The sequence below is a fragment of the Phoxinus phoxinus genome (genome assembly GCF_949152265.1).
Source record: "Phoxinus phoxinus genome assembly, chromosome: 24".
Lineage (NCBI taxonomy): Eukaryota > Metazoa > Chordata > Actinopteri > Cypriniformes > Leuciscidae > Phoxinus > Phoxinus phoxinus.
In genome coordinates this window covers 8,582,050-8,606,728 of record NC_136899.1, presented here as the reverse complement: position 1 = coordinate 8,606,728, position 24,679 = coordinate 8,582,050, and the positions used below count along the sequence as shown (strand labels likewise).

The 24,679-nt window shown below is 37.8% G+C and overlaps 2 protein-coding genes across 4 annotated transcripts; both read left to right on the top strand.

The window, feature by feature from the left end:
- The first annotated feature begins 62 nt into the window (after nt 1–62).
- On the top strand, nt 63–10,625 carry tfr1b (transferrin receptor 1b). Its single transcript, XM_079602498.1, has 18 exons — nt 63–258; nt 2,373–2,422; nt 2,542–2,767; nt 3,665–3,845; nt 4,219–4,356; nt 4,544–4,631; nt 4,732–4,857; nt 5,023–5,109; nt 5,449–5,588; nt 5,682–5,827; nt 5,903–6,019; nt 6,102–6,187; nt 6,290–6,353; nt 7,148–7,277; nt 7,396–7,486; nt 7,718–7,954; nt 8,059–8,208; nt 8,309–10,625. The coding sequence occupies exons 2-18, from the start codon at nt 2,378–2,380 to the stop codon at nt 8,549–8,551; spliced, it is 2,295 nt and encodes a 764-aa protein (XP_079458624.1). The 5' UTR covers nt 63–258; nt 2,373–2,377; the 3' UTR covers nt 8,552–10,625.
- A 129-nt stretch (nt 10,626–10,754) lies between these two features.
- Nucleotides 10,755–23,819, top strand: tnk2a (tyrosine kinase, non-receptor, 2a). Of its 3 annotated transcripts, XM_079602393.1 has the most exons (17): nt 10,755–11,095; nt 12,596–12,741; nt 14,825–15,002; nt 15,251–15,321; nt 16,238–16,465; nt 16,556–16,711; nt 17,361–17,638; nt 17,717–17,843; nt 17,922–18,068; nt 18,218–18,312; nt 18,608–18,802; nt 19,675–19,766; nt 19,874–19,918; nt 19,997–21,369; nt 21,457–21,552; nt 21,653–21,780; nt 21,972–23,819. In XM_079602393.1, the coding sequence occupies exons 3-17, from the start codon at nt 14,840–14,842 to the stop codon at nt 21,976–21,978; spliced, it is 3,201 nt and encodes a 1,066-aa protein (XP_079458519.1). In that variant the 5' UTR covers nt 10,755–11,095; nt 12,596–12,741; nt 14,825–14,839; the 3' UTR covers nt 21,979–23,819. The 3 variants fall into 3 exon arrangements, with proteins under 3 accessions (XP_079458519.1, XP_079458520.1, XP_079458518.1); XM_079602394.1 differs by lacking the exon at nt 19,874–19,918 and having other exon boundaries at nt 10,976–11,095; XM_079602392.1 differs by lacking the exons at nt 10,755–11,095; nt 12,596–12,741 and adding an exon at nt 14,544–14,689.
- Nucleotides 23,820–24,679: the final 860 nt, after the last annotated feature.

Genomic DNA, 24,679 nt, shown 5'->3' with positions numbered 1-24,679 from the left:
AACTGAAAAATAAAGGGCATCACAAACATTGTGTTAAATTCATTTAGCAGAGATACAGATATGGCACTGTCCATGTGTGTAGGCTACATCTTTTATTGGCTGATCAACAAGCCTGTTAGGAGGAACTAGGAAGTGACGTTGAGAATGATCTGCGCGTGCGCGTGTGCGTGTATACGTGCCGTGCGTGTGTTTCACCCTCACCGGTGCTGGCGACCGAGCGCGTGAGATCATTCAGGACATTCAAACTCGCTTTTGCAAGTAAGTACTGATATTTAAACAACACACATAAGAAGAAACGTTCTTTTACAGGACAGTTTTCTCATGTAAAAGCAAGAATGTTGCACTTCAACAAGCTACTACGCTCCTTCTTTTATGAATTAACTAACGTTAGCCGGATGGCCTGACAGCTCGGTGAGAATATCGTGCGCTGTCATTGAACTTCATGCCATGCTTTGGGTGAATAAATAAGTTGATTGTTGTTGTTGTTTGTTTGTTTGTTTTTAGTGGTTTGCGCTATTTTTAAAATGTTAAACATACACATTAATTATGTGGTTAAAACTAGAAAGATCAGCAGATAGTCTCTTTGATGATGATTTTGTAGGCGGAAATACAGACCTAAAATGTAAATGGTATAATATACAACAATAAAAAGGTCCTACATGGCATAACATCTGATCTGAATTGAATATTAATTTGTGCTTAAGTTTGTTTTCTAATTATTATTTCTCTAGAACATAAAGAATTAATTAAATTTCTGCGCCAGCACGTGGGCAGGAAGTGCTAAACATCTTTGACCTTCAAGTGTTCTATAAGGAGTAATACATATATTTGCTTTCTTTTCTTAGATTAACTTAATGACTACTTTACAGACTACTTTTTTTTTACTGAAAATAATTATATTAATATTCGTCCTTGCTGCATGTGCTATAATAAGGAACTTCCTTGTTTTCTGGAGATGAGAATAACGTTAAAACAGAGATTTTCTAATTTTGTTAGTTCTCAATGCTCTGCAAGAAGTGGTTTATAACCCAATTTACAATGAAAATCATTATGAACCAGCCTCCATATCAATGTCTGATGCTGGTTGTGACTCTCACATGTCTTGAAGGATAATATCTTCATGCTTCCATGTCTAATTTAGCTTAAATTACATTTATGCTTTCCCACCCACTCCCCAACTCATTGGGCTGACATGTTGATCACCATTGCTGGATAAATAAATTAATTGGACTTAGAATAGAGAGAAGATTGTATGTTTTTTATTTGATAATTAAACCCGCTTTATTATTTTTATTATTATTTTACTGTTCAAGGTTGTTGAAACGTGATGAATGCTGTTTTGTGTTCAAGAATTAGAAACCTTGAAATATCATTGCGGATAATCATCAAGGGCAAAATCTAAACTAACTTGGCAAAGGTTGGATTGGGTTTGGCTTAACGTTTATTTAGAAGTGTCCTGAGTCATTCATTGGCCCTCTAGCAGTTTTGTTGTCTTAACTGCTGAACTATTTCCTGTGAAACTGCATGCAGTTGTTACGAAACAAAAAATTGGCGCCAATTGTAGCCACATACAACCAACTACTTCCTCTAATGAAAAAATTGTAGATTCAGTTGAATGCAGAAAAAATTATATAATAAACCTCATAACAACAGACATCATTGGGAAAGTATTCCTGCAACAAGTATTTTTTCACTAATTATGAAGCCACAGTTTTAAAAAAACACAACAACATTTGGGTCATAAACCTGTGGCTCTAATTTTTCTGTCATTGCTTATTTATCTGGATAGTTGCTGTTTAATATACAAGTTTAAACCTTAAACGCACACACACACACATCTATTTTTCTTTTACATTTCTCCTCTGCCATATCTAGCTGTATAAGAAACCTGGCATTGTATACTATAGGCTAAATATTTTTAGATTTTGTGGTGAATTGCTTATGTTTCTCTGTTGAAAGCTGCTTTAGTTAAAGCAACTACTAAATGCGTAAATGTAAAAGTAATTTTGTATTTTTCCATCTGTATTTGTCACTCTTCCTTGTAAACGGGTTATTGGGCCACTAGATTTAAACTAAACATAGTATTTCACAATTAGTAAATGTTTGTGGTGCAAGTCACATTATCAACATTATATAATCGCCATATTGATTCCTATCACTGCTTTAACTAGCTCTGGAGCCGCTGTAGAGGGCGGCTCTGGGTTTTGGATGCAGTTCAACGAATCAAAGACTTGTCCTTTTTTCAGTGGATAAATGTTTGGACTTTGAACAAGTAGGGCTGTGTTTATGGATTCAGAGACTTTAAAAAAGGGCTCTCTTTGTCTGATCATGTGAGAAACTTTGTTGCTAAAGATCTATCTCTTCCGTTTCAGATTCCATGGCAGGAACAATTGACCAAGCCAAAATGAAGTTTTCAAGAATAGTAAGTTCTGTTTTGGACAAACTTGCCATCTTTAAATATTGATTTGTGTATTTCTCTGGAATTTAAAACTTAATTTTTAATTAAGTTAAAAAAAAAAAAAACCCACCCCCTGTTAACAGGTAAACAGTCGCTCATACACCCGGTTCAGTCAGTCTCAGAATCCTGATGGAGACAGCAGCCGTGTGGTGGTGAAGCTCTCTGTGGAAAGTGAGGAGGAGGAAATGGATGGTACGGAACAAGGAAATGTGCAACGCGACGAGTACATGAGATCCAGTGTTTCTGCGCCATTGAACATGAGGAGGATTCTGGTTTGCGTGGGTGTAATACTGACTGTCTTCTGTGTGGGTGAGTGTGTTAGTAGTTTATCTAGGTTTTTACCATATCCTAATGTCATTAAATATCATTCAGTCATTATTAAAGAATAAAAAACTTATGGTCATTTGAACACCTTTATAATGATCATGTTAGTTCATCTACAATGGGCGATGGATGCTGGCATTTTAGTTTGCGCTGTGATTCACCGGTGAACTGGAAGAAGAATAGAGTAAACTTTATAGTTTCCTATGTGTATCTGATATGTATAAAACTCCTTATCAAATTACGTCCATCAACGCAAGTGTGTATTTTATAAACTTTCTCTAGTACTCGTGTGCATTTAAATGTCTGAAACATTATGTGGTTGAAAACAATGAACAGTTGTGATGTTTGACAAGCACAGTGCGCATTTGTCTCTGCTAGAGCAGATTTGAATTTAGCAGTTGATCACATGACACACTGAACATTATAATCCCACTGATGAGATCGTATGCTCCAGGGAACAGCCTAGAGTGTTCACATCGGTGAGATCATGATTTGATTAATTGTACACCCATGCTTTTTGTTCATCCAAATTTTGCCAAATCTATGACATTCCACATTATAGTAAATTCCATTTTTATGACTGGATTCCATGATTCCACATTGCGGAAAGGTGATCAGGTGATCTTGTATGATTCTTGGTTTATTGCAAATATTGATTTATTTAATTTGTTACAAGCGATATAAATTTGTTGCCAGGGACGATGGTCAGTTCAGTACAAAAATGCTTGACCCCATAATGCTGTGAGTGACCAATCAAAATAGTTTCAGAAAGTGTTTCAGAGAGCAATGTAACAAGTAATTATTGTTATCAGTTTTTCCCTAGGACTCATGTGAGAAACCACTCTCATGTTTTCTCTTCTTTTTTTTTTCTTCTTGTGCCAGGTTTAATCAGTGGATACTATGTCCACCGTAAGTCTGAGTCTCCTTCCTGCTCTCTGGAAAACTCTGAGGTTCAAGAAAATCAAGATGTTAATTATGCTTCTGCACCCTCTATGGATTGGAGTGACATTGTTAAACTTCTGAATGATAAACTGTCATCTGAAAACATCAAAAAAAAATTAAGGTATCATTAAAATGGTAACACTTTAGTTTAGGAAACAATTCTTTTAACTAGCTTATTATCAAACATTTTACTAGGTATCCGCTGTTTATTAGTACTTATAAAGCACATATTAATGCCTTATTCTGCATGACCTTATTCTACATCCCTAATCCTACCCAATACCTACATTTAATAATACAACTAATAATAAGTAGTAATTAAGAGTTTAAGGCAAAAGTCGTAGTTAATAGTGAGAATTTGACCCTAAACTAAAATGTTACCTTTAATATTATTGATTATTGTTTGCATTGTCAGTTTAAACATTAACACAAGTGAATACGTAAATGTACACATCTGCTATTGTTCTTTTCTGACTTTCCGTTGTTCTTCCAAGCGAGAATAACCAGAGGGACCGGTGTGCAGGATCATCTGGAGATAACAAGTTAGGTGACACAATCCATGATCTTTTCAAGGAACTGAAAATGCACACCTGGGTTGATGATCACTATGTGAAGCTACAATATCCTAGCAGGTCAGTAGGCTCTCCAGAAACACTGTACGATAAAAATAAACCACTCATCAACCAGCAAGTATAGCAGTTGAACACTGTAAAAACCACATAGCAACATGTTAGAACACCTTAGTAAGCTGCAGTCATAGTTCTTCCATCTTCCTTTGGTTGCCCTGTTTGTAATCTGGACTGTTTTTAACCCTAAAAGCTCCAAACCAAACAAAGTGTTGTTTGGTTCAGATGAGATCGGAAGTCCAAAGGGGTTTCTGGCTTACAGTGAAACAGGAAGTAAAGAGGTGAGCCTTCATCTTCCTCTTGCTTTGTCAGTCAGCTATGTCATGTAGTTGGTCCATGACTTGCATTCTCAATTATTTTCTCAAACAATTATATTCACAGGGCAGAGTGGTGTACGCCAACTATGGTGAGCTTGCTGACCTACAGACTGTGCAGAACGAGTACAAAGTGAATCTAAATGGGTCTGTCGTACTGATGAGAACTGGAAAAATCAGCTTGGCACAGAAGGTGACGCATGAGGAGCAGATCGATACGTTCATTTTCTTTCTGAACTATTAGTGTTTTGCTAGAGACTCATGCTCAAATGTGCCCAGCTCCATTAACAGTAACAGTCTATTAATAGTAACATACTTTTCGCTAGTGCTGATCAAAATATGTTTGTCACCATTTTAGGTTATGAATGCTGCTAAGATGGGTGCAGTAGCAGCTCTGATCTACCCAGACCAGGCAGTGTCTGAGGATACTGAGCTCTATGGCCATGTAAGTTATGCAGAAGAATAACATTCATATGGTTGTGTTGACTGTATTGCTATTACATCTTCTTTAATTTAAATGCATATTTATTTCAAATGGAAAGACTAATTAAATTAATTTATTTTATAATACAAGTTTTTATAATATATTTATTATAATGTTTTTTAGATGATGGCAAAGGCAATCTAAATTGCCTGTTGAATGTTGACTTTTACAAAACATTAAAAATCAGTAACCGTGATGGTTTGAACTGAATTTTAAAAATGAAATGAACAAGTAAAATAATAAATGTATTTTATTTATTGTTTTTGTTGTTTGTTCATTCATTCTGGTCATTAATTACAGGTCCACCTAGGATCAGGTGATCCTTACACCCCAGGATTCCCGTCTTTTAATCACACACAGTTTCCTCCAGTCAAGTCCTCTGGTCTCCCAGGAATTCTCGCCCAGACGATTACTAATAAAATGGCAAAAAAAATCATTGCGTATGTTATAGTTTTGGTTTACCTTGATCATTTTTTTTAAAAATCTTTGTCCAGAAACATCAAAATGAATTGGTATTCTTTCATTTCTCACAGAAAAATGGAAGAAAATGTTAAGAGTAACAACTCCAATTATAAGGTGGGACAAGAAACTGACAAAGTAACCGTAGCTGTCAATAATAACCTTGTTGACACCCAGATCCATAACGTGTTTGGAGTCATCAAAGGATACGTTGACCCTGGTGAGTTTCTACATTTTGCTTAAGTCTAGGTATCTGAACGTCTGTAGTCTCATTGTGGTTGTCTGAATCCGTCAGATCGCTATGTCGTGATTGGAGCGCAGAGGGACTCCCTGAGCTGGGGATATGCCAAGTCTACAGTTGGCACTACTCTTCTGATGGAGCTTGCAAGGGCTTTCACAGAGTTGAAGAAAGGTATGTTCTTCTCTACCTGTGTTCAAATGCAGTCTGTCAGTAGATTGTGGCATGCGTTCACTCCTTGTCCTCTTCACCTTAGATGGTTTCAAACCCAAAAGAAGCATTGTGTTTGCCAGCTGGACTGCAGGGGATTTTGGTAACGTCGGAGTTACTGAATGGCTTGAGGTTTGTGTGCCAATGTCATCTGTGCTTGGCAATAATTGTAAGCAGTTTGTTTTAAAGGTCCGTTACGGTTTTGTAACATGTTGTTTCTTTTGTGTTAAACAGGGATACTTGGCATCACTGGACAGGAAAGCCTTTACCTACATCAGTTTGGATGGGGTTGTCACTGGTAAGTTTACTGAGTGCAAGTGATCAAGTGAGTTTATTATAGGCTTTTGTACACCCAATTCCCCTTTATTTTTTTTTTATTTTTTTTTATATCTATTAAAGTTTGTCACACTACCTTAATAATGTGGTTCGGTACCAAGTTGTACAATTTCCTGTAAAGACTGAATGTCATGACTGTTTTTTTTGTTGTTGTTGTATTAATTATTCACTGTTTACACATGGATAATATTTTTATTAGGGGTCCAAGAACTGAAGTGTTTGTACTGATCCTTCTATTTCCTCTTCTTCTGCTTCCTCTTTCTCTTCTTTACTTATCTACATAATTTGGCTAGGGCTAGCAGCATTTCAGACATTTCAAATGAAGGCTGTAATACAAATGATGTCCATCAGGTTGAGAATAGCAAGATGTTAAATCATTATACATCTTATCTTTTCCCAACTGTTTTTATCAGTGTGAATGATGGAATGACAAATAAATAATTTATGTAATGTTTAAATAATGTTTAAATATCTCTATTGTGCCTTTTTATAGCATGCATTTTTGTAAACTATTCATTTAACACTTCCATATTAGTGGAAATTCCAAGATGGTTGATTTTGTGGTAAAAACACATCATATTGAAAGAGATACATGGCAGTTATATCATCTAATGCATATTAGTGCCTATGCACCTGAGAAATTCTATGATGCTCATGTGGCAGACAAGTTTGAGTTCCACTAATGTCATTTGTTGGTTATTTCCCTACTCTTCTCCATATCCTTTAAAAAATATAATGTTTCTATTTAATCATCAGGTAACGGCTCCTTTAGAGCTTCTGCCAGTCCTTTGTTGCACACCCTTCTGCAGAAAACCCTGAAAAAAGTCAAAGACATTGGGTCAAGTTCAACTCTTCTCCAAGAGTTTGGGGGTAGTTTGTCACCTCTGTGAGTAAATCTACTTTGATTTTTGCTCTAATGGATCGAAACATCAACATAATCGTGACTGTTTCTGTGGTGATATGCCATGCACATGCTCCTGAATCAGTTTTCGTTTTATGCTCAGTCTGATGACCATGCAGATGGATGATGCTGCATATCCTTTCCTGGCCTTTTCTGGAATCCCATCTGTGTCTTTTAGTTTTGTCTCTTCTCAGGTAAGTGTTGTTTTTAATGTTTTATTGGTCTGTCATTATAACAATAAACAAATTAATGAATTGATAAATTAATCATTGTGCCTGACCTTACTTAAGTTCCTCAAAAAGCCATTTTCTTACTATTCAAGCTCACCAGCCAGTGCTTTTAAGAGACTGATGGCCCTAAGTGTTGCTCTGTTCATAAAGGTCATCCATAAGTTTGCGTACTCATTTTATGATTTCTTTCAGCAGGCCACTACTGACTACGAGTATTTTGGAACCGATATGGATGATAAAAACACATTGGATCATGTCACCTCTCAGAAAGTGGTTGATCTGTCCTTGCTTGCTGCTCAGGTTGCTGGGCAGATGGCCCTCCGTCTCGTTCATGACCACATTCTCAAACTGGACGTTACCACGTATGGCAACGTGATCACAAATCACGTGAACGCCATCATCAGTCGTGTTGACAGTCTCAAACCTGACAAGGTAATGCTTTTTGTCATATGCATGATGTTTTTGCTATGCTGGTTTACTTTAAGCAGTTTTTAATCTGCAAAATAACTTGCTCGTTTCTCAAAATCTTTCAACAGGTTGATAAAATTGAGTCTTTGTCAACGAAGTGGCTGAACGAAGCAAAGGGCTCCTTTAGCCGTGCCGCAGCCTCTCTAGCTATTGACATCGATGAAAGCAACCTGGATGATATCGAGATGTGTCGCATAATCAATAACCGCATAATGAAGGTGAAGTTCTCCTCTTGGCTTTTCTAGGTGCATCTTATATCATTGATTGATACATATTGGCCAAGTTCTCATGTTCTTGTCATTTTCTTCCTCTTTTAAGGTGGAGCATAATTTTCTGTCTCCTTACGTCTCTATGAGAGAGATCCCGTTCCGCCACGTTTTCTTTGGTAATGGGTGGCAAACCGCCACAGACCTGGAAAAGTACCTGGATGATGTACATGCACAAAAAGCAAGCTTCGACATAGACCAGGTCCTAAACAAGTTTGCTCTACTCACCTGGACCATCCAGAGCTGTGCCAATGACCTGGCTGGAGATATCTGGTCCTTAGACAACCAAATATAGCATTGCATCAACCAACCTGACATCGGTTTTGCTTAAAAGTGCTTCTCAATACACAAATAATCCTGCCACTATGAAAGTAGATTTGATTTGATTTGGAACGATGATTTTTTTTACCCAATATGCTTCAAAATGTATGATAGGGCAGCTTTAAGTTAAATTGTGAAAGTTCTTTAAACATTAAGAACTATATTGAGCTAATACATTATATAGATATCATTCTTATTGTATTATGATTATAATATCGAGCATTATTTTTGCTGGACTAAGGATAAATAATACAATATTTGTTCTTCTGCAAACTGATTTTAGGGTGCTTTTCAAGTCCTAGTTAATTCTTTCAAGATGTTTTTCCTCATCCATGACTCGTTATCAAGTTGCATATGGAGTAAACCTTGTTCTCGGCTGCTACTTGGGGATTTTAGTCCTTTTTGCACTTAAAACCCCCAAACTCAGCCTTTGTGACCAACTGAGGACCATACTATATTTATTTCTTATTTATTTATCAGTGACAGTGTTCACTATAAAAGTGTCTTCTTTTTTAAAAATTATCGGAAGCAGTGTTTTCCATAATTGTGACGGTTATACTGTCAGTTCTTAAAAGCAGCATCTGCTAACAGAAATGCATGTTACCAACAGCTGATATCAGAAATGTCTCTTGTTACAGGTGCTTGAGGAAATAAGTTCAAAAGCACCGGTTTTATTACACACGGAGCAGTTCCTCTTCTTTAAAAAAACATTTTTTATTAAGAAAAGCCCTAAATTGGCAAAACTGAAACCAGAAAATAATAGTTTGGGCTGTTGAGTGAAGATTTTGAATGGTTTTTCAGATCATTTCATATTAAAGTATCTTTTTAGTTTTCGTTGGTCTAAAACAATTAAATTGAATTGGCAAAGCAGGTTTCCATTTTGACCAAACTCGTGGGCTCAAGCATTTAAGTAACAACAGCATTTCTCTGTAACATTTATATTTCTATTCTAAAACCATTATCGGGAGCAGTGTCTTCCATAATGTAGAGTGTTTGAAGGTAGTTTTTGCCTACCGGCGTGTATATATCGAGGGCAGTGATCCTCATATTTCACTGTAGGGTGGATCAAATTATCGGGAACAGTGTTTTCCATAGTTTATGTAAATATTTATTTTTCATTATTGTCATGTTTTTGTGTGGCTTTTTCCTGCTTTGTTACTATTAATAACTATTGAAGTTGTGAGTTACATCTAGTCATGACTTTGTTTATCAGAGTCAGTTTCTTTTCAGTGTTTCATTGGGTTCTTGTTTCAGATTTCTCTTTTCTGGTCTGTTTCTGTTGCAATTTCAAAAAGATGTAATTGTAATTTATATAGAAACTCAGATTTTTGCTTTTAGGTTGTGTATTTCTGTATTTGTTATTTTTCTAAGGCAGGTGTTAGGAAAGAGGATGTGGTCATTGTACAATGATTTAAATATGTATGACTGATTAGCTTACTGCTGATTTTATGTGATGGTTTAATGTTTGAAGGCACTTCTGACAAAGTTTGGTGGACACATTTAGCAAGTTATGCATACTATTCTGAAACTGTCTTTTCTCCTCTGTGGCACTTACCAGAAACAGAAATAGTTTGATCTTTCATAGCATGTAAAAATGTGCATGAATCGAATCTAAATGTAACTTTTACTTAGACAAGTGGGGATGATTTACCAAATTTATGTTAATCAAAATAAATAGGGAAGTGGAAATGTATCTTTTAAATATGTCTAGATGTGTTGGGTGTTGGGGTTTACAATCATTTGATTACTGTTAGTTGTTAGAACTGACATCTGTCAATCTTAATTTGCTCTGTAATAAACTCTGGCATTGCTAGTATGTTTACTGCTGTGTAAGACTTTATTATTATTTTCTTACTTCACAAGACATAAAACAGATCTGTAGTGAAAAACATTGAACATGTTTGTCTTTGATTTTCACCTAATGGGACAAACATTTATGTTCATATTTGTTAAACTGTGAGGGTCAACATTCTGAAAAGAAGGAAAAAATTAATACGTTATAATATGGTGTATTTGTAACTGATTAGTTTATAAAATAAATACAATTTAATAAAATAAATTGTGTGTTTGTGTCAATTGGTGGTTCTCAACCAATTGAAGCAAATATGCTGTAATGGAGTGCAAAATCCCCATAATGCACCATGAAAACTATTAAGTGCTGGCTGTTCACTGTTCATGAGGTCAGTGACAGTAACAAATTAGGACCTCATTTGACGATATTATAGGAAATTACCTTAGAATGTGCTGCAACTAAACATTGTAGTCCCCAATCACACGTTCAGATGCATGTTTATATTAAGTCTTCATTCATTATATTAACATTTTGATCAGTTTAAGAACCACCGTAACTAAAATAGTAGTAAGGTTCCCATAACGATACAAACGCCCCCGCGCGCTCGTCTGCGTAAAAAGCGCTGTCGCTTTAAGAAAGAGATGCAATCCTTGTTCTACCGAGGGGGAAGAAGGATTACGGCCGTTGAGCAGCTTATTCTCTTTCTTTAAAACGACTATTTAAGAGGTAAGTAAATCATTAGACAGTCTTGTCTGTTTTTAAATATAATTCACTCAAAACTACATAAATGTGAGCTCGGACTGCGGCACTGATCAATGCAGGTACCTCTGCGCTAACCATCCTGATGACTGACTGCATCACTACTGAGCATGTGATCACTGATCAGTATGGATAACACCGCCCTTTAATGCCTATTTGCTTTAACTTAACTATCTATTTATAGAGAGGTTACTTACGCTCGTTTGAATCAGCTTGTTATGTCCGCCTCTATCTGAAATAAAGAAGACAGTGGCTGTGTCTCATAACCTAGCGTGCTGTGTCTAGCTAGACCACACTGATGGGCCTGAGATGGAGACTCGAAACGCGCTTAAGGTTCCTGAAATGCTGTCCAGATGGGAAACTCAACACGTTTTTATAGTTCCTTTTGGACCGGCTGTCCGGCTTATGATTTATATTTCCATTCGATCTAAGCTAAATTTCTAATAAAATGTTATAATTTAAAGAAATAAACCCACAAGATGCAGTGCATCACGGTATGGTGTTCTTTAGCACGACGCAACAACAATATATTTGATAAAATATACGACAAAACGCAACCGTTCAATAATAGCCCTATTCATAATTCAGTCACCACAAACAATAAACAATTATTATAAATATTATTGTAATATAGTTCATTATCCCAACTATCCGGTTGCCATATTCAACTAGTCACAGATTTAGATCAGGGCTATTTTTACAGTTAACTAAAAAAATTGTTAACTGACATGAAATCAAATAAACGCTAACTGAAAAACAAAATCATAAACTTATTTTATTTCAGCTAGTTTCCAAAGCAACATTTGTCATTTTCCTTTAGTCTAACTTGATGTAGCCTACTAAAATAACTAACACTGAAATAAAAATCAATAAAAAACTAGACATTTAAAAATTCAATAACTAAAATGACAAAAATTACTAAAACTTTAAAATTAAAATGATAAATACAAATCTCAGTTATGCTAAAATAACATGGATTTATATTACTTTCAGTTATTCGAATCTTTTGAACCCATTCACCAAAAAGATTCATTTAGATTTGAATGCTGTTGTTCCGCAAGTGGCAAAAGTGTTTTATGAATGGCTGGCATGATTTGGAACCATCTCAACTCAACTCAACAGATTTGTTTAACACACAGCAATTTGCGATCAAAACAAGCGTTATTATACAGTATATTAAGTAAGAGTCTTATACAGATTCAAAACACTTGCTGCATTTGGAAACCACATACAGCTACTACTCTTAAGAGCAGTCTGCTAGTATGCAGTTCCGAATTGAAAGATTAAAGTCAGTCCACAAGAACGATTTGAAAATGTAAACTGGATGATGTTCACCTTACAGGGTCCACGATTATCCCTCCTACGGTCATCTATGCAAATCTCTGCAATCAGTTTCAAATGTTTGAAAATAAACATTGTAACAAGGTTAAAAAAAGCTCACTATTACTATGTAAATCTATTTTGCAGTTTGACGTCGACTAGTCAGAAGCGGCCTTGATTTGGCTCATATGTGCCTGTCATGGCCTTGTCAAACACTGGACCGCCAGGACCGTCCCTGACATCCTCTATTTAGTGGACATTTTCTGAAGACCTCGGGACTGGCCTAAAGCTTGGTAAGACCACTTCTAGATATCAATTCACTATAAATGCCTCGCTGGATAAATATAAGCAAGGCTATACTTAGTTCCCTAAACTTAGAATGTCCTGAATAAAAGACTGAATTGAAATCTATCTATCTATCTATCTATCTATCTATCTATCTATCTATCTATCTATCTATCTATCTATCTATCTATCTATCTATCTATCTATCTATCTATCTATCTGTCTGTCTGTCTGTCTATCTACTTATTTCTATTAAGTTCTCTAAACTTAGAATGTCCTGAAACAGACTGAAAAGTTTAAATTGGTTATGAAATATTTCATATATTGTTTCTATACTTGCTGTACCTCTATATAAGGCCAGTGTGAGCCTATTTTGCATAAATATAATATCTCACAGTATCAGTTTCAAAGGGTGGACATTTCCACCCACCCTGTCTCCTACGACAGTGTCCTGTATTGGAGATCCTCATATTTGTGCGTCGAGGATCTCTAGAAGGGAAAGAGATGCCATGTGGCATTCTGTCTGCTCCTCTTAGTCATGCTCTAGTTGCCAAGGGTTAATGCGTCATCATTGTCACACTCAGTGGGGGATTTATGATGGTTTACGTGTTTCATGAAAAAGTGTGAATAAATATGTTTCATGCACGTGTGTGTGCTGTTTTAATTCAGGGTGTTTAGGCAACTCACAATCACATTCTCTCGACACCTTTCTCTCATTCGCACTGGGAGGCTGCATAATTCATAATTCATCAGTAGTGAATGGGTAAATATGTCCTGATTTACTGCTCATAAGTGGATGTACATTTCCCCAATAGAATCAATTAAGTTTTGACACCCTTTGTGTCTCTCTCTCTATATATATATGTATATTACGCGGCTCTCTGGAATACTTGATTCTGATTGGTCAGTTGGCTAAATCTGTGTTATATTTATGTAAAATAATTGCAAAACTACATAATAGACTATCTATCTATCTATCTATCTATCTATCTATCTATCTATCTATCTATCTATCTATCTATCTATCTATCTATCTATCTATCTGTCTGTCTGTCTGTCTGTCTGTCTGTCTGTCTGTCTCTCTATACATCCGTCCGTTATAGTGTACATACTCTGGCATGACACTTTTGTGAGTTTGAATCCGGCTAGAGACGTTTCCTAATCCTATTTCAGTAATTTCCTGTCACTATAAAAAATGACCACAAATAAAACAAAGGATTTGTACAATGATGTTGACACATCAATATAACGCTTCTTTTTTTTCTTTTTTTTTGTGGGCGAGGTTAAGCTGTGCGATGTTGAGCACATTCTGTTTTGTGCTGCAATACTGCTTAAGGATTGTGTCTTGAGGTCTGCCTCACTCGTACTGCATCTCGCAGTGACTCAGCAAGAGAAAGCAAAATTCTGCTTCTGGAAAAAAAAGCTCTAATATGGAAATGCTTTACCGTTAACAAGCTGTGACCTTTTTATGAATCTAACTGAGACTTAAGGAGATGAGACGGATGCTGGATCTTGACATGTTTGGGAGACAGGACAGGACTGCAATGAACTGGTTTTAAGGCACTGTGCGAGTGTGCGCGCTGATTCATTCATCCACAAGGGTTGGGAATAATCTTTCACGCTGAGTCTCAGGAGGCTGGGCAGAGGTTTTGCAACAGAAGACACAGTTTCACATGAGACTGCAACTATTTTTTCACCGAAGAATCAGATTACACACGCTATTCTTGACTGTATAGCTCATAAAAGAGAGCCTCATGTTGCGGCTGATGGGAGGAAGAAGAATCAAACAAACATATCTTGCAGATTAGAGGAGACGCTTGACAGTTTACTGTGAAAACAGGACACACCCCGAGGGAGTGCGGTTCACTCATACACACACTCCCTGAAAGCACTGCTTTCCATGTACAAATGGCGGCAGTCTCAGACTACCAGCGACACTATAATGTAAAAGACGAGGTAAAAGATGCTGTGTACTGTTTCCTCTACACAGCAAAAAACTCTATTTTTGTTTTGTCCTTAAAATAACAGATTTACTTGAGAAGCAGAACTGTGGAGGCTAATATTGTTTATGCTTATGTTGTGTGTGTGCAGCCGGACGGTGAAGACATGCAGTCTGATGAGGGTACGGAGTGGCTCCAGGAGCTGCTCACCGATGTGCAGCTCCAGCAGTATTTTCTGCGTATCCGTGACGACCTCAATGTCACACGTCTCTCACACTTTGACTATGTCAAAAATGAAGACCTTGAAAAGATCGGCATGGGCCGCCCAGGTGAGTGGGGTTGCATGGGTTTTAACTGTGTGAGAGGAGTTTTGAATGTTGGAAGAATTCATGAAATTATTATTTAATTATTTATTTTATTTGGGTATATAATATAATATAAAAAAGATGAAGTGAGTATTATTATATTATATTATATTATATTATATTATATTATATTATATTATATTATATTATATCATATTATATTATATTATATTATATTATATTATATTTTTCATCCCTCTCTGGCTCCGCAGGTCAGAGACGGCTGTGGGAGGCAGTGAAAAGGAGAAGGGCCCTGTGCAAACGGAAGTCATGGATGAGCAAGGTATGGTGTGGATCCTGAAATGAAAAAATGGCTGTATATATATATATATATATGGTTTTAGTTTTATTATTTGTGATATATGACTGGTTGCCTACTGAAGTTAAGCAGGGATGAGCCTGGTTAGTACCTGGATGAGCCTCCTGGGAAAACCTGGGTGCTGCTGGAAGAGGTGTTAGTGAGGCCAGCAGGGGGCGCTCACCATGTGGTCTGTGTGTGTCCTAACGCCCCAGTATAGTTATGGAGACACTATACTGTCAAAAAGCACCGTTTTTCGGGATGAGACGTTAAACCGAGGTCCTGACTCGCTGTGGTCATTAAAAATCCCAGGATGTCTTTCTTAAAAGAGTAGGGGTGTAACATGGCAAAATTTGGCGCGATATGGCTTCTGTTCTGCTGCACATTGGTGGTGGTTGAGAAGATTCCCCCCTTCCAAATGTAATGCACTTTGAGTTCTCAGAAAAGCGTATATAAAAATGTACAAAATTATTATTATTAATATTATTTACATTTTAGTTACATTTTTAGTATCATTTTGTTAGTTTTTTTAATGAATGCTATTTAAGGGTAATTTATATTTTTTTATATTTTTTATTCCAGTGCGTTTAAGTTTTCATACATTTCCAGTTAATAACTTAAACTTATTTCAGTTATTTATTTTATCTCAGCTTTATTTCTATTAACATATAAAAAATAAATAAAAAAATATATATATATACTTATATATTTTTTTTTAATATGTTGATATTATGTGTACATTTTTTGTCGATTTTAAATAAGTATTTTTTTCTCATATCTGCATTTAAGCTTCACATAGATTATCACTGATGTCTGCCAGGTTTACAAATGACACCTCTCACTGTTTGAAAAGTTACTGCATCTTGTAGTCAGAGGCAGGTGAAATCACCCTCAGCCGTAGTCTCTGTGCTTGGGCCAGCAGGTGTTCACCGGGAAGCGTCCTGACTCCGATTCCCAGACCCCAGCGGTGTTCCGCAGCTCATCCCCATCATCAGCTCAACCAGATGGTCAGCCAGCCGATCTCACCTGCCTCATCAGTGACAGAGACCTCACCCTCTACGAGAAACTGGGAGACGGCTCCTTCGGAGTGGTGAAACGTGGAGAATGGCAAGCCCCCTCTGGAAGAGTGGTAAGAGGGAAGACAGATAAACATCACTTGTAATGATTAGGTATCCATATGCAAAATGAATATAATGCATAGTTTCTTCCTGTGCTGTAGCTGAGTGTGGCTGTAAAGTGCCTGAAGACAGACCTGTTGGACCAGCAGGGGGAAGGTCTAGATGACTTCATAAGGGAAGTTAACGCCATGCATTCCCTGGACCACCACAATCTCATTCGTCTATATGGTGTTGTCCTCACACACCCCATGAAGATGGTGAGGAATGAGAATTGAAGTACTAAAAATGGCATTCTGTGTCTGTGTCAACTCAGTAACTATATAGTCGACCTTTATGGTATAGCAAACAAACCTAAACCAAATCAAACTGAACTACACTAATACTTTTACTTAGCAAGGACACATTAAATTGACAGTGAAAACTTTTACATTGTTACAAAAATATATGTCAAATAAATGTTGTTCTTTTGAATGTTATATTAATCAAAGAATCCTGTAAGAAAAAAAAAATTTATCACGGTTTCCACAAAAATATTAAGCATCACAACATTGATAACAATAAGACATATTTCTTGAGCACCAAATCAGCACATTACCATGATTTCTACAGGATGGATCATGTGACTGAAGACTGGAGTAATGGCTGCTGAAAATTCAGCTTTGCCATCACAGGAATAAATTACATTTTTAAATATATTAAAATAGAAAACAGTTATATTAAGTTGTAATAATATTTCACAATATTACTGTTTTGACTGTATTTTTGATCAAATAAATGCAGCCTTGTTGAGCAATAGAGACTTTTTTCAAAAACCTAAAAAAAATCTTACTGGCCCCAACTTTTGAAATTTGGTAGTGTAAATGGTTTTCATTTTTGTGTGAACTACCCGTCTTCTTTGTGTTTCAGGTGACAGAACTTGCCCCATTGGGTGCTTTGTTGGACCGCCTGAGGAAGCGTCAAGGCCATATATTGATAGCGGTGCTGTGCCACTACGCCGTTCAGATCTCCTGTGGCATGGCGTACCTTGAGTCCCGACGATTCATTCACAGAGACCTGGCTGCACGCAACATCCTGTTAGCCTCCAACGACCTCATCAAGATCGGTGACTTCGGCCTAATGAGGGCCTTGCCTAAAAACGATGATCATTATGTGATGCAGGAGCATCACAAAGTCCCTTTTGCCTGGTGAGAAGAGTCAAAGACCACCATCTACTTTGTATTCATTCCCCCCCACCCCATGTTGACATGCTCTGTGCTTTTCAGGTGTGCTCCAGAGAGCCTGAAGACCCGTACCTTCTCCCATGCCAGTGATACCTGGATGTTTGGAGTAACATTGTGGGAAATGTTCACTCACGGGCAAGAACCATGGGTTGGACTCAATGGTAGTCAGGTATACACACATACCTGACCCTAAACACCTTTTTATGTAAGTAAAGTTGGTGTGACATCTGTGTGTCCTTTTGCATAGATTCTCCATAAGATCGATAGGGAGGGAGAGAGGCTTATCAAACCAGAGGACTGTCCGCAGGACATTTATAACGTCATGCTGCAGTCCTGGTCGCCCAAACCCGAGGACAGGCCGACATTTGTGTCCCTCAGGGACTTCCTCGTGGAGGTAAGGTCTCAGATAGCAACAGCAGAAGGTGATTATACTGGATAGAATGTCCTTGTATCAAAGTCTTTTTATTGAATTGCACATACACCAGAATGTCAATATAATTATGGGTTGTTTTAATTAAGGAAGTCTTTCTAATTCACTTATAGACAATGCCCACTGACATGAGGGCACTGCAGGACTTTGATGAACCAGACAAACTTAAAATTCATGCCAATGACATCATCACTATCATTGAGGGCAGGTGAGGACATATTTTAGAGTATTTTGCATCAGCCAGGTGTGAGGAACCACTGTATTATGTGGCCCAGGAAAGATAGAATTTTTTTTAAGGTATGCCAAAGTCAGAATTTGATAAAGAAATGTAATAATCATTAAATTAATTGCAATTATTTTATTCTTGACAGTCCTAGTTTTTCACCATTTATGCTAATGACATGAATGTTTAACAAAGCAGCCTTGCTTTCTTCTAAAAAACGATTTTGGTATTTACTCTAGTTCTTTTAGTCTGTTTTTACAGCATCATTTCTGTACTGCAGAGCAGAGAACTATTGGTGGAGAGGTCAGAACAGACAGACTCTGAAGGTGGGACAGTTCCCGAGGAATGTGGTGACCTCTGTGGCTGGTCTGTCTGCTCACGACATCAGCCGACCTCTCAAGCACAGTTTCATCCACACAGGCCATGGAGACACAGACCCACACCGAAGTTGGGGCGCCCCTGACAAGATCGATGAGTAATATTCCATGACCATGCACGACTGACCTCTTGTTAGCAGACTCTATTGTTTATCTCTCAGGGAACAGACCGCTTTACTTGTGTTCACCTCTAGAGAGCAGCAATATATTATTTTAACCAAGCAATTCTTAACCTTTTTTACTCTAAAGCTCTCCGTTGTCCCGAAATATGCTATTTCCGGGAATTCTGCTGTAATTATAATTAAGTTTCTTGCTTTTCAACTTTTAATGGAAACTTTGAATATTGATATGTTAAATTATTTAACGTTGATTAATTTTTTTATTTCAAATATTTCAAGAACTTTATGATACAGTGCCCGAAAGAGCTCAATGCACTGAAAAATAAAACACATGCAAATAGAAAAAAAACAGCAAATGAGGAAAACATCAGGAAACATCAGTTTAACAACACATGTGCTCAAAATACTCACAATACAACCAAATACAGAAACACACTGTAAATACTCACAACGTACATACGATCAGGATGTTAAAATAAACAAAAAACTCACCTTTAAGGTCATCGTCAACACCACTGACAGGTAGACATTGAACAATAAGCATGTCTCATCCAGGTTTGACACTTGTTGTGAGTATTTGTAGCAAGTAAATGTATTTGTTGCATTATTTTATTATTTTTATATAAAATACGGGAATATAAAATATAAATATAAAAAAAGGGAAATTTTCTTTTAGATTTTGATTTGATGTGTTTTAAGCATTTTAATTAGAATTATTTTAATATAGTCATAATAATTTGTTGATTTAAATACTGTTTTAGTCATCTCTGCCCACTTGTTGAGAACCACTGAATGACAGAAAATCCGCAGAGGTGGATTTAGTTATTTACTGCTTTGTGCTTTGTGTTCAGTCTGTATCTTGGTAATCCTATGGATCCTCCAGATGTTCTTGGGATGGATTCGAATGCGGCCAAGCCCACTAAACTTCCAAACCGGGCTAAAAGTAAGCAATTGCTTGATTTTGTTGAGCTGGGCTGTTCTGCTCTTCTTCAAATTCACCACTTCTCTCTGTCTTCTTTTATTTCTGATATTTTCTTACTGTTGTGTCAGAACAACCTCCCCCCAGACCTCCTAAACCTGCAGTTCTTCTTAAGAGTAAGAACCATTTCTTTTCTTCTAAGAAATAAGACAAAAACAATTTTCCTAAAGTTTTTCCTGATGACTTGTTCCCAGAACCATTTTACGACTCTGTGCTGGACAATGATGATGATCTGATAGTGACGGGTGTGAAGAAACTCTCGCTTAAGACTCCCGCGTACCTGGGTTTACGCCCCTGGCCTTGGGAAAGCACTAGTCCGAGTGACCGCCTTAGTGAAGTCTCACTCATTGACTTTGGAGACGATAGTTTCAGCTCTACATCACCCTCTCCCATTACCGAGACGCCCAACCCCAGCACAGCGAAACCACCTGCATCCTACGCCGCGTCTATCTTAGATATGGCGCCGCTGCAGAGCCCCAATCGAGCCCTTCCCAACCCCATGCACCCTACTCCAGTGGTGGATTGGGATATGCGGCCCCTACCTTCTCTTCCGGCATATGACGAAGTGGCCTTGGAGTGTGCTGAGCAGGAAGACATGGAAGTGAGCTCCATAAATGCGTCTGCGGTGCAGGAAGACACTCTATCTGAACAGACACAATCAGAGGATGACATTAAAGTCGATGGTAAATGCAATGTGGAGGACAACCTCTTTCAAGCATTCAAGCATGGTGAGGAATCCCACTCGTTTTCCCAATCAGCAGACATCTTCAAGGAGCTACAAAGGGAGGTGATGGTGAAGCTTCGGGTCCCTCCAACCGGACGTTCCCTCCCTTCTTCACCCCTCCCGACTCCTTCAGCTCTCGCCCCCCACCGACAGATCATCCTGCCATCCTCCTATGAGGACAGGCCTCAAATCCCTCCAAGAATCCCAATCCCACCCATGCGACCCTCTAAGCGGGCAGGAATATATGGCAGCAGACTGTCGGTTTCTCTTGGAGACCAAGAAGACGTGAGCCGCTGTCCCCCTCAGATACCCCCAAGGGATCACGCTCTATCTCAGCCCAACTCCCGGGCACCGAGCCCTATGGTGCCGCAAGGCGGCTCCCCTCAACAGAGATCCAGCCTTTGTTGCGTCGGATCATTGGGCTCCTGCCTATCCCCGTCGTCATATTCCTCTGCGCCATCCAGCTCCTCCATCACATCATCTACGTCAACCGCCACCACTGCAAGTTCTCAGTACGGATCTACTGAAGTGGGCCAGACTCTGGCTAAGAGTCCCTGCATCCTCCCTATCGTGTATGGTGGCGTGAAGGCCAGCAGCACTCATTACTACTTGCTACCTGAGAAACCGGCATACCTGGACAAGTACGAGAGGTTCTTGAAGGACTCAGAGGGAAACAATGAGAAAAAAAACACAAATATGGCCACTGTGAGGCCTATGGTTCAACAGCAAATCAACATGCCCAGTTCTTCCCCCGGACACACTAGTAACAGCGGGACTTCCAACAGTCTGGCCTGGCCGAGCAGCACCCAAGCAGGTGCCTACAACCGTGTCACGATACAACAAGTAAGCAATTTTTCACCAGAGACTCTCACCATTGGCTACTCAACGATGTCATGGTATTTCGAGATGACTGATTGGTTGTTTCTGTAGGTGCAGGAGGCGGTACATGGAGTGACTGTAGAGGAGTGTCAAACGGCCCTTCAGACACACAGCTGGAACGTTCAGGAGGCCGTGAAATATCTGAAGGTATCTGTGTGCTTCATTTCAGACACAAAAGAGAGAGAGGTGCTCGTGGATGATGAAAGATCTTTGAAGCATTTACACAGATGACTGTTTCCTGATGTAGGTGGAGCAGTTGTTCCGACTGGGTTTGAAGGCTCGGCCTGAATGCGTAGAAGCTCTGGAGAGATGTGGCTGGAATCTGGAGCAGGCCAGCACTCAAATGCTGGACTCCTACGGTCCATCTAGACATAGGTAGTATAACTATATGATTATTAAAGGGATAGTTCACCCAAAAATGAAAATGTACTCTAAACCTGTATGACTTTCTTTCTTTAGTGATTTCTTCACTAATTCTTTAAATGTCGTCTTTTGTGTTACACAGAAAAATAATAAGTAAAGAAGAATACATCATATATTCAACATATCTTTCTGATTTGTGTCAGGTTCTAATGGCAGAAAAAAAGGAAGAACAGAGCTGATCTCCGTTCCAGCGAAGCAAAGCCAATGAGAATCGATCCAATGAGAATTCAGCTGTTTGACTGTGGACCAGTTATACAATAGATATTTGCTAATAGATTATGCAGGTCATTTGAATATTCATTGCTTAACTGCTTATAATCAATACAAGAAAAATGCATAATTCACTTACTTGAAGGACAACAAGTGCAATGTGAACAGTTAAAAATGAACCTTGTACATCAGATTGTGTTTGTATATTTTGCTTAAGTTTTAAAATAGAGAAAAGTTTGTGAAAGGTCATCAAATGTGAATTTACCCTACTGCATTCAGCCTGTGAAATGTTTGTAGTTTATTTATTCAGAATATTTTATGCAGGGGTGTAGGGACTATCTGAAAAGTGAAGACATAATTTAAATCTTATCAGCACTGCTTAATATTAATTGAGTGATGTGAGTTGTAATGGTTGCTACATCCCATATTTTATGTAAAGAAATTGCAGGGTATACTGGTCAGACATTATAAGCTTTTGAATGGATGTATAGACCATTAAGATGCAGTCGCGTTTACTGTTCTGTGAATTTTTGTGTACAAAGTCCGTCATTTCAATAGGAATTGAAGTCCATGTGATCAGCAATTTCGTGTGAGGGTAAAAGATTTCCCCACACAGATTCCTCAAAGGGTTCAAGGTCACATGGCGAATGACCAACTTGGTTTGAAAGTGACTTTTGCTGCTTAGTTTGAAAGGGACTTCTGTGTAAGCTGTGCTTCATACATCGCTACAATGGACTTTTTCCTGTGAAATTTCATGATAATATTAGCACACCTTTATGCATTATCTATTCCGCTCATACTTCGGTTAGCTCTCATTCATGATGTTGCATGCAGTATATAGGCCTTGTTGCTAATATCAGCTTGTACTAGTTTTTCATTCGTTTTATTTTATTCTGTGGTGGTAAAATTAGTCGCCGCCTGAGACTGCACAGCCACAGATCCCCCACAGTTGGTTTTTTTTTTTTCCATACCTTTATTATTGTGATTTAATCTATTTTAGATAGCCCACGATTAGAACAAACAAACTGTGGACGAACTGAGAATGTCAATGTGCATTCCTCATGTCAAAAGTCTGGCTAGACTAGACTATTTTAGAATAAACCCATTTTTCATGTGCCATATGGCTGCAGACAATACTGTAAATGCACTTAGTGTATTCTTAATTCATCAGTTTCTTGTTAGTTTTGTTGGTCTTCATTGTCTTTATCACGGAACCAATTGTTCTCAGTTGCTGATTTAGCTATTATCAGAATATTATCTTTTTCATTTACTTTTAGGTAAGTGGAACTCTGCTTTGAACTTTGCATTTTGCTCAGGTTCATATATCACAGAAACAGCACTTAGCCTGTATGAAGATCAGGAAGTTTGTATTAATGAAATGATCTTAACTGGAACTGAATAACAGCTTTTTATGTGCATTTTTCTTCTGTCAGAACATGTCGACCTCACGTCATACACTTTGCATCAATCACACACAGACGTCTTACTACGCAAATTGAGGCTTTTGCTCTGTGCTTGTGTGCTCTGTAATTTTCATCTGCCTCCTGTACAGACGCTCAGTATTCTAGTCATGTTTTACCCACACTGGTTTTGTGTTCATGTCTTTGCAATTGTTCAGTTTTTTGAATATAGCCTGTGTCAGTGCTCACCTTATGTAGGTTGCCTCCCACTTTTTCTGAATTGGATGGCAAAATGCTGGGCTTACTGTAAAAGCTTTATAAATGTGTAATCTATAATTATCTTTATGTATTTTTGTAATGAAGTATATATTTAAAACTGGTGTGAATGAGGTTTCATTATTTTATCAGCCTTTTTGAGTTTGAAGTATTATGGCAACTATTCACAGGTTATACAGAACGCAAGATTCTTAAATCTTATGGACTCATCGAGCCAAGAGGCAGAGCTGCACCATGGGGCCCATTGACCCTGGAAGTGGAGCTGCACCATAGGGCCCACTGACCCTGGAAGTGGAGCTGCACCATAGGGCCCACTGACCCTGGAAGTGGAGCTGCACCATGGATTTCCACATGAGCTATGAGAAGTCTTACAGAAAATCTACTGAATGTCAAAATGTACACAGGACATGGTGTTGTCTAATGAATATAAATATATTTCTAGAATATAATGAAATAGATAAAATATTAAAATTGAATGAACATTTATTTTGCTGTTATGTTGTTAGTTTGTCAGGCATCAAAATATATTTGAAATTTGGATGCTGATACTTTGACGATTTCTCTAAATCTTTATTTCTCTAATCCACCATTAGATGTCAGTGCTGTGCTAAAGAATGAAAGATTGCATTGCTGTCTAAGTTACTTGTATCATATTTCATATTCCCCAGACATGAATTTATTCTCCATTACACTAATAGCACTAGAGCAAACTTGACAAATAACCCCAGATTTTAAGGAGTCCATCAGTCAGCCTCAGACGTTACACCTATAGACCGTTGGCTGAAAGTCTGATGCATAATATAATATATATATATTTATTTTTGGTTAGCCAGAAAAGTTTTCTAAACGGAAATAGAAAATTTTTGGTTTGTAGAATGTACATTCTACATATTCTAACTTATGGTAACACACCCCTAGCGTTATTCTAATTCTATTTTAACATTCCTCTTCTAACGTTCCCCCAA

Bases quoted from the DNA above. Each gene is read 5' to 3' on its own strand.
- tnk2a (XM_079602392.1), top strand. From the start codon at position 14,642: ATGGCGGCAGTCTCAGACTACCAGCGACACTATAATGTAAAAGACGAG. The intron at 16,466-16,555 runs GTAAGAGGGAAG...CCTGTGCTGTAG, and splicing joins AAGCCCCCTCTGGAAGAGTG to CTGAGTGTGGCTGTAAAGTG. The intron at 18,069-18,217 runs GTAAGGTCTCAG...ATTCACTTATAG, and splicing joins TCAGGGACTTCCTCGTGGAG to ACAATGCCCACTGACATGAG.
- tfr1b (XM_079602498.1), top strand. From the start codon at position 2,378: ATGGCAGGAACAATTGACCAAGCCAAAATGAAGTTTTCAAGAATA. The intron at 5,110-5,448 runs GTAAGTTATGCA...CATTAATTACAG, and splicing joins ATACTGAGCTCTATGGCCAT to GTCCACCTAGGATCAGGTGA. The intron at 5,589-5,681 runs GTATGTTATAGT...CATTTCTCACAG, and splicing joins ATGGCAAAAAAAATCATTGC to AAAAATGGAAGAAAATGTTA.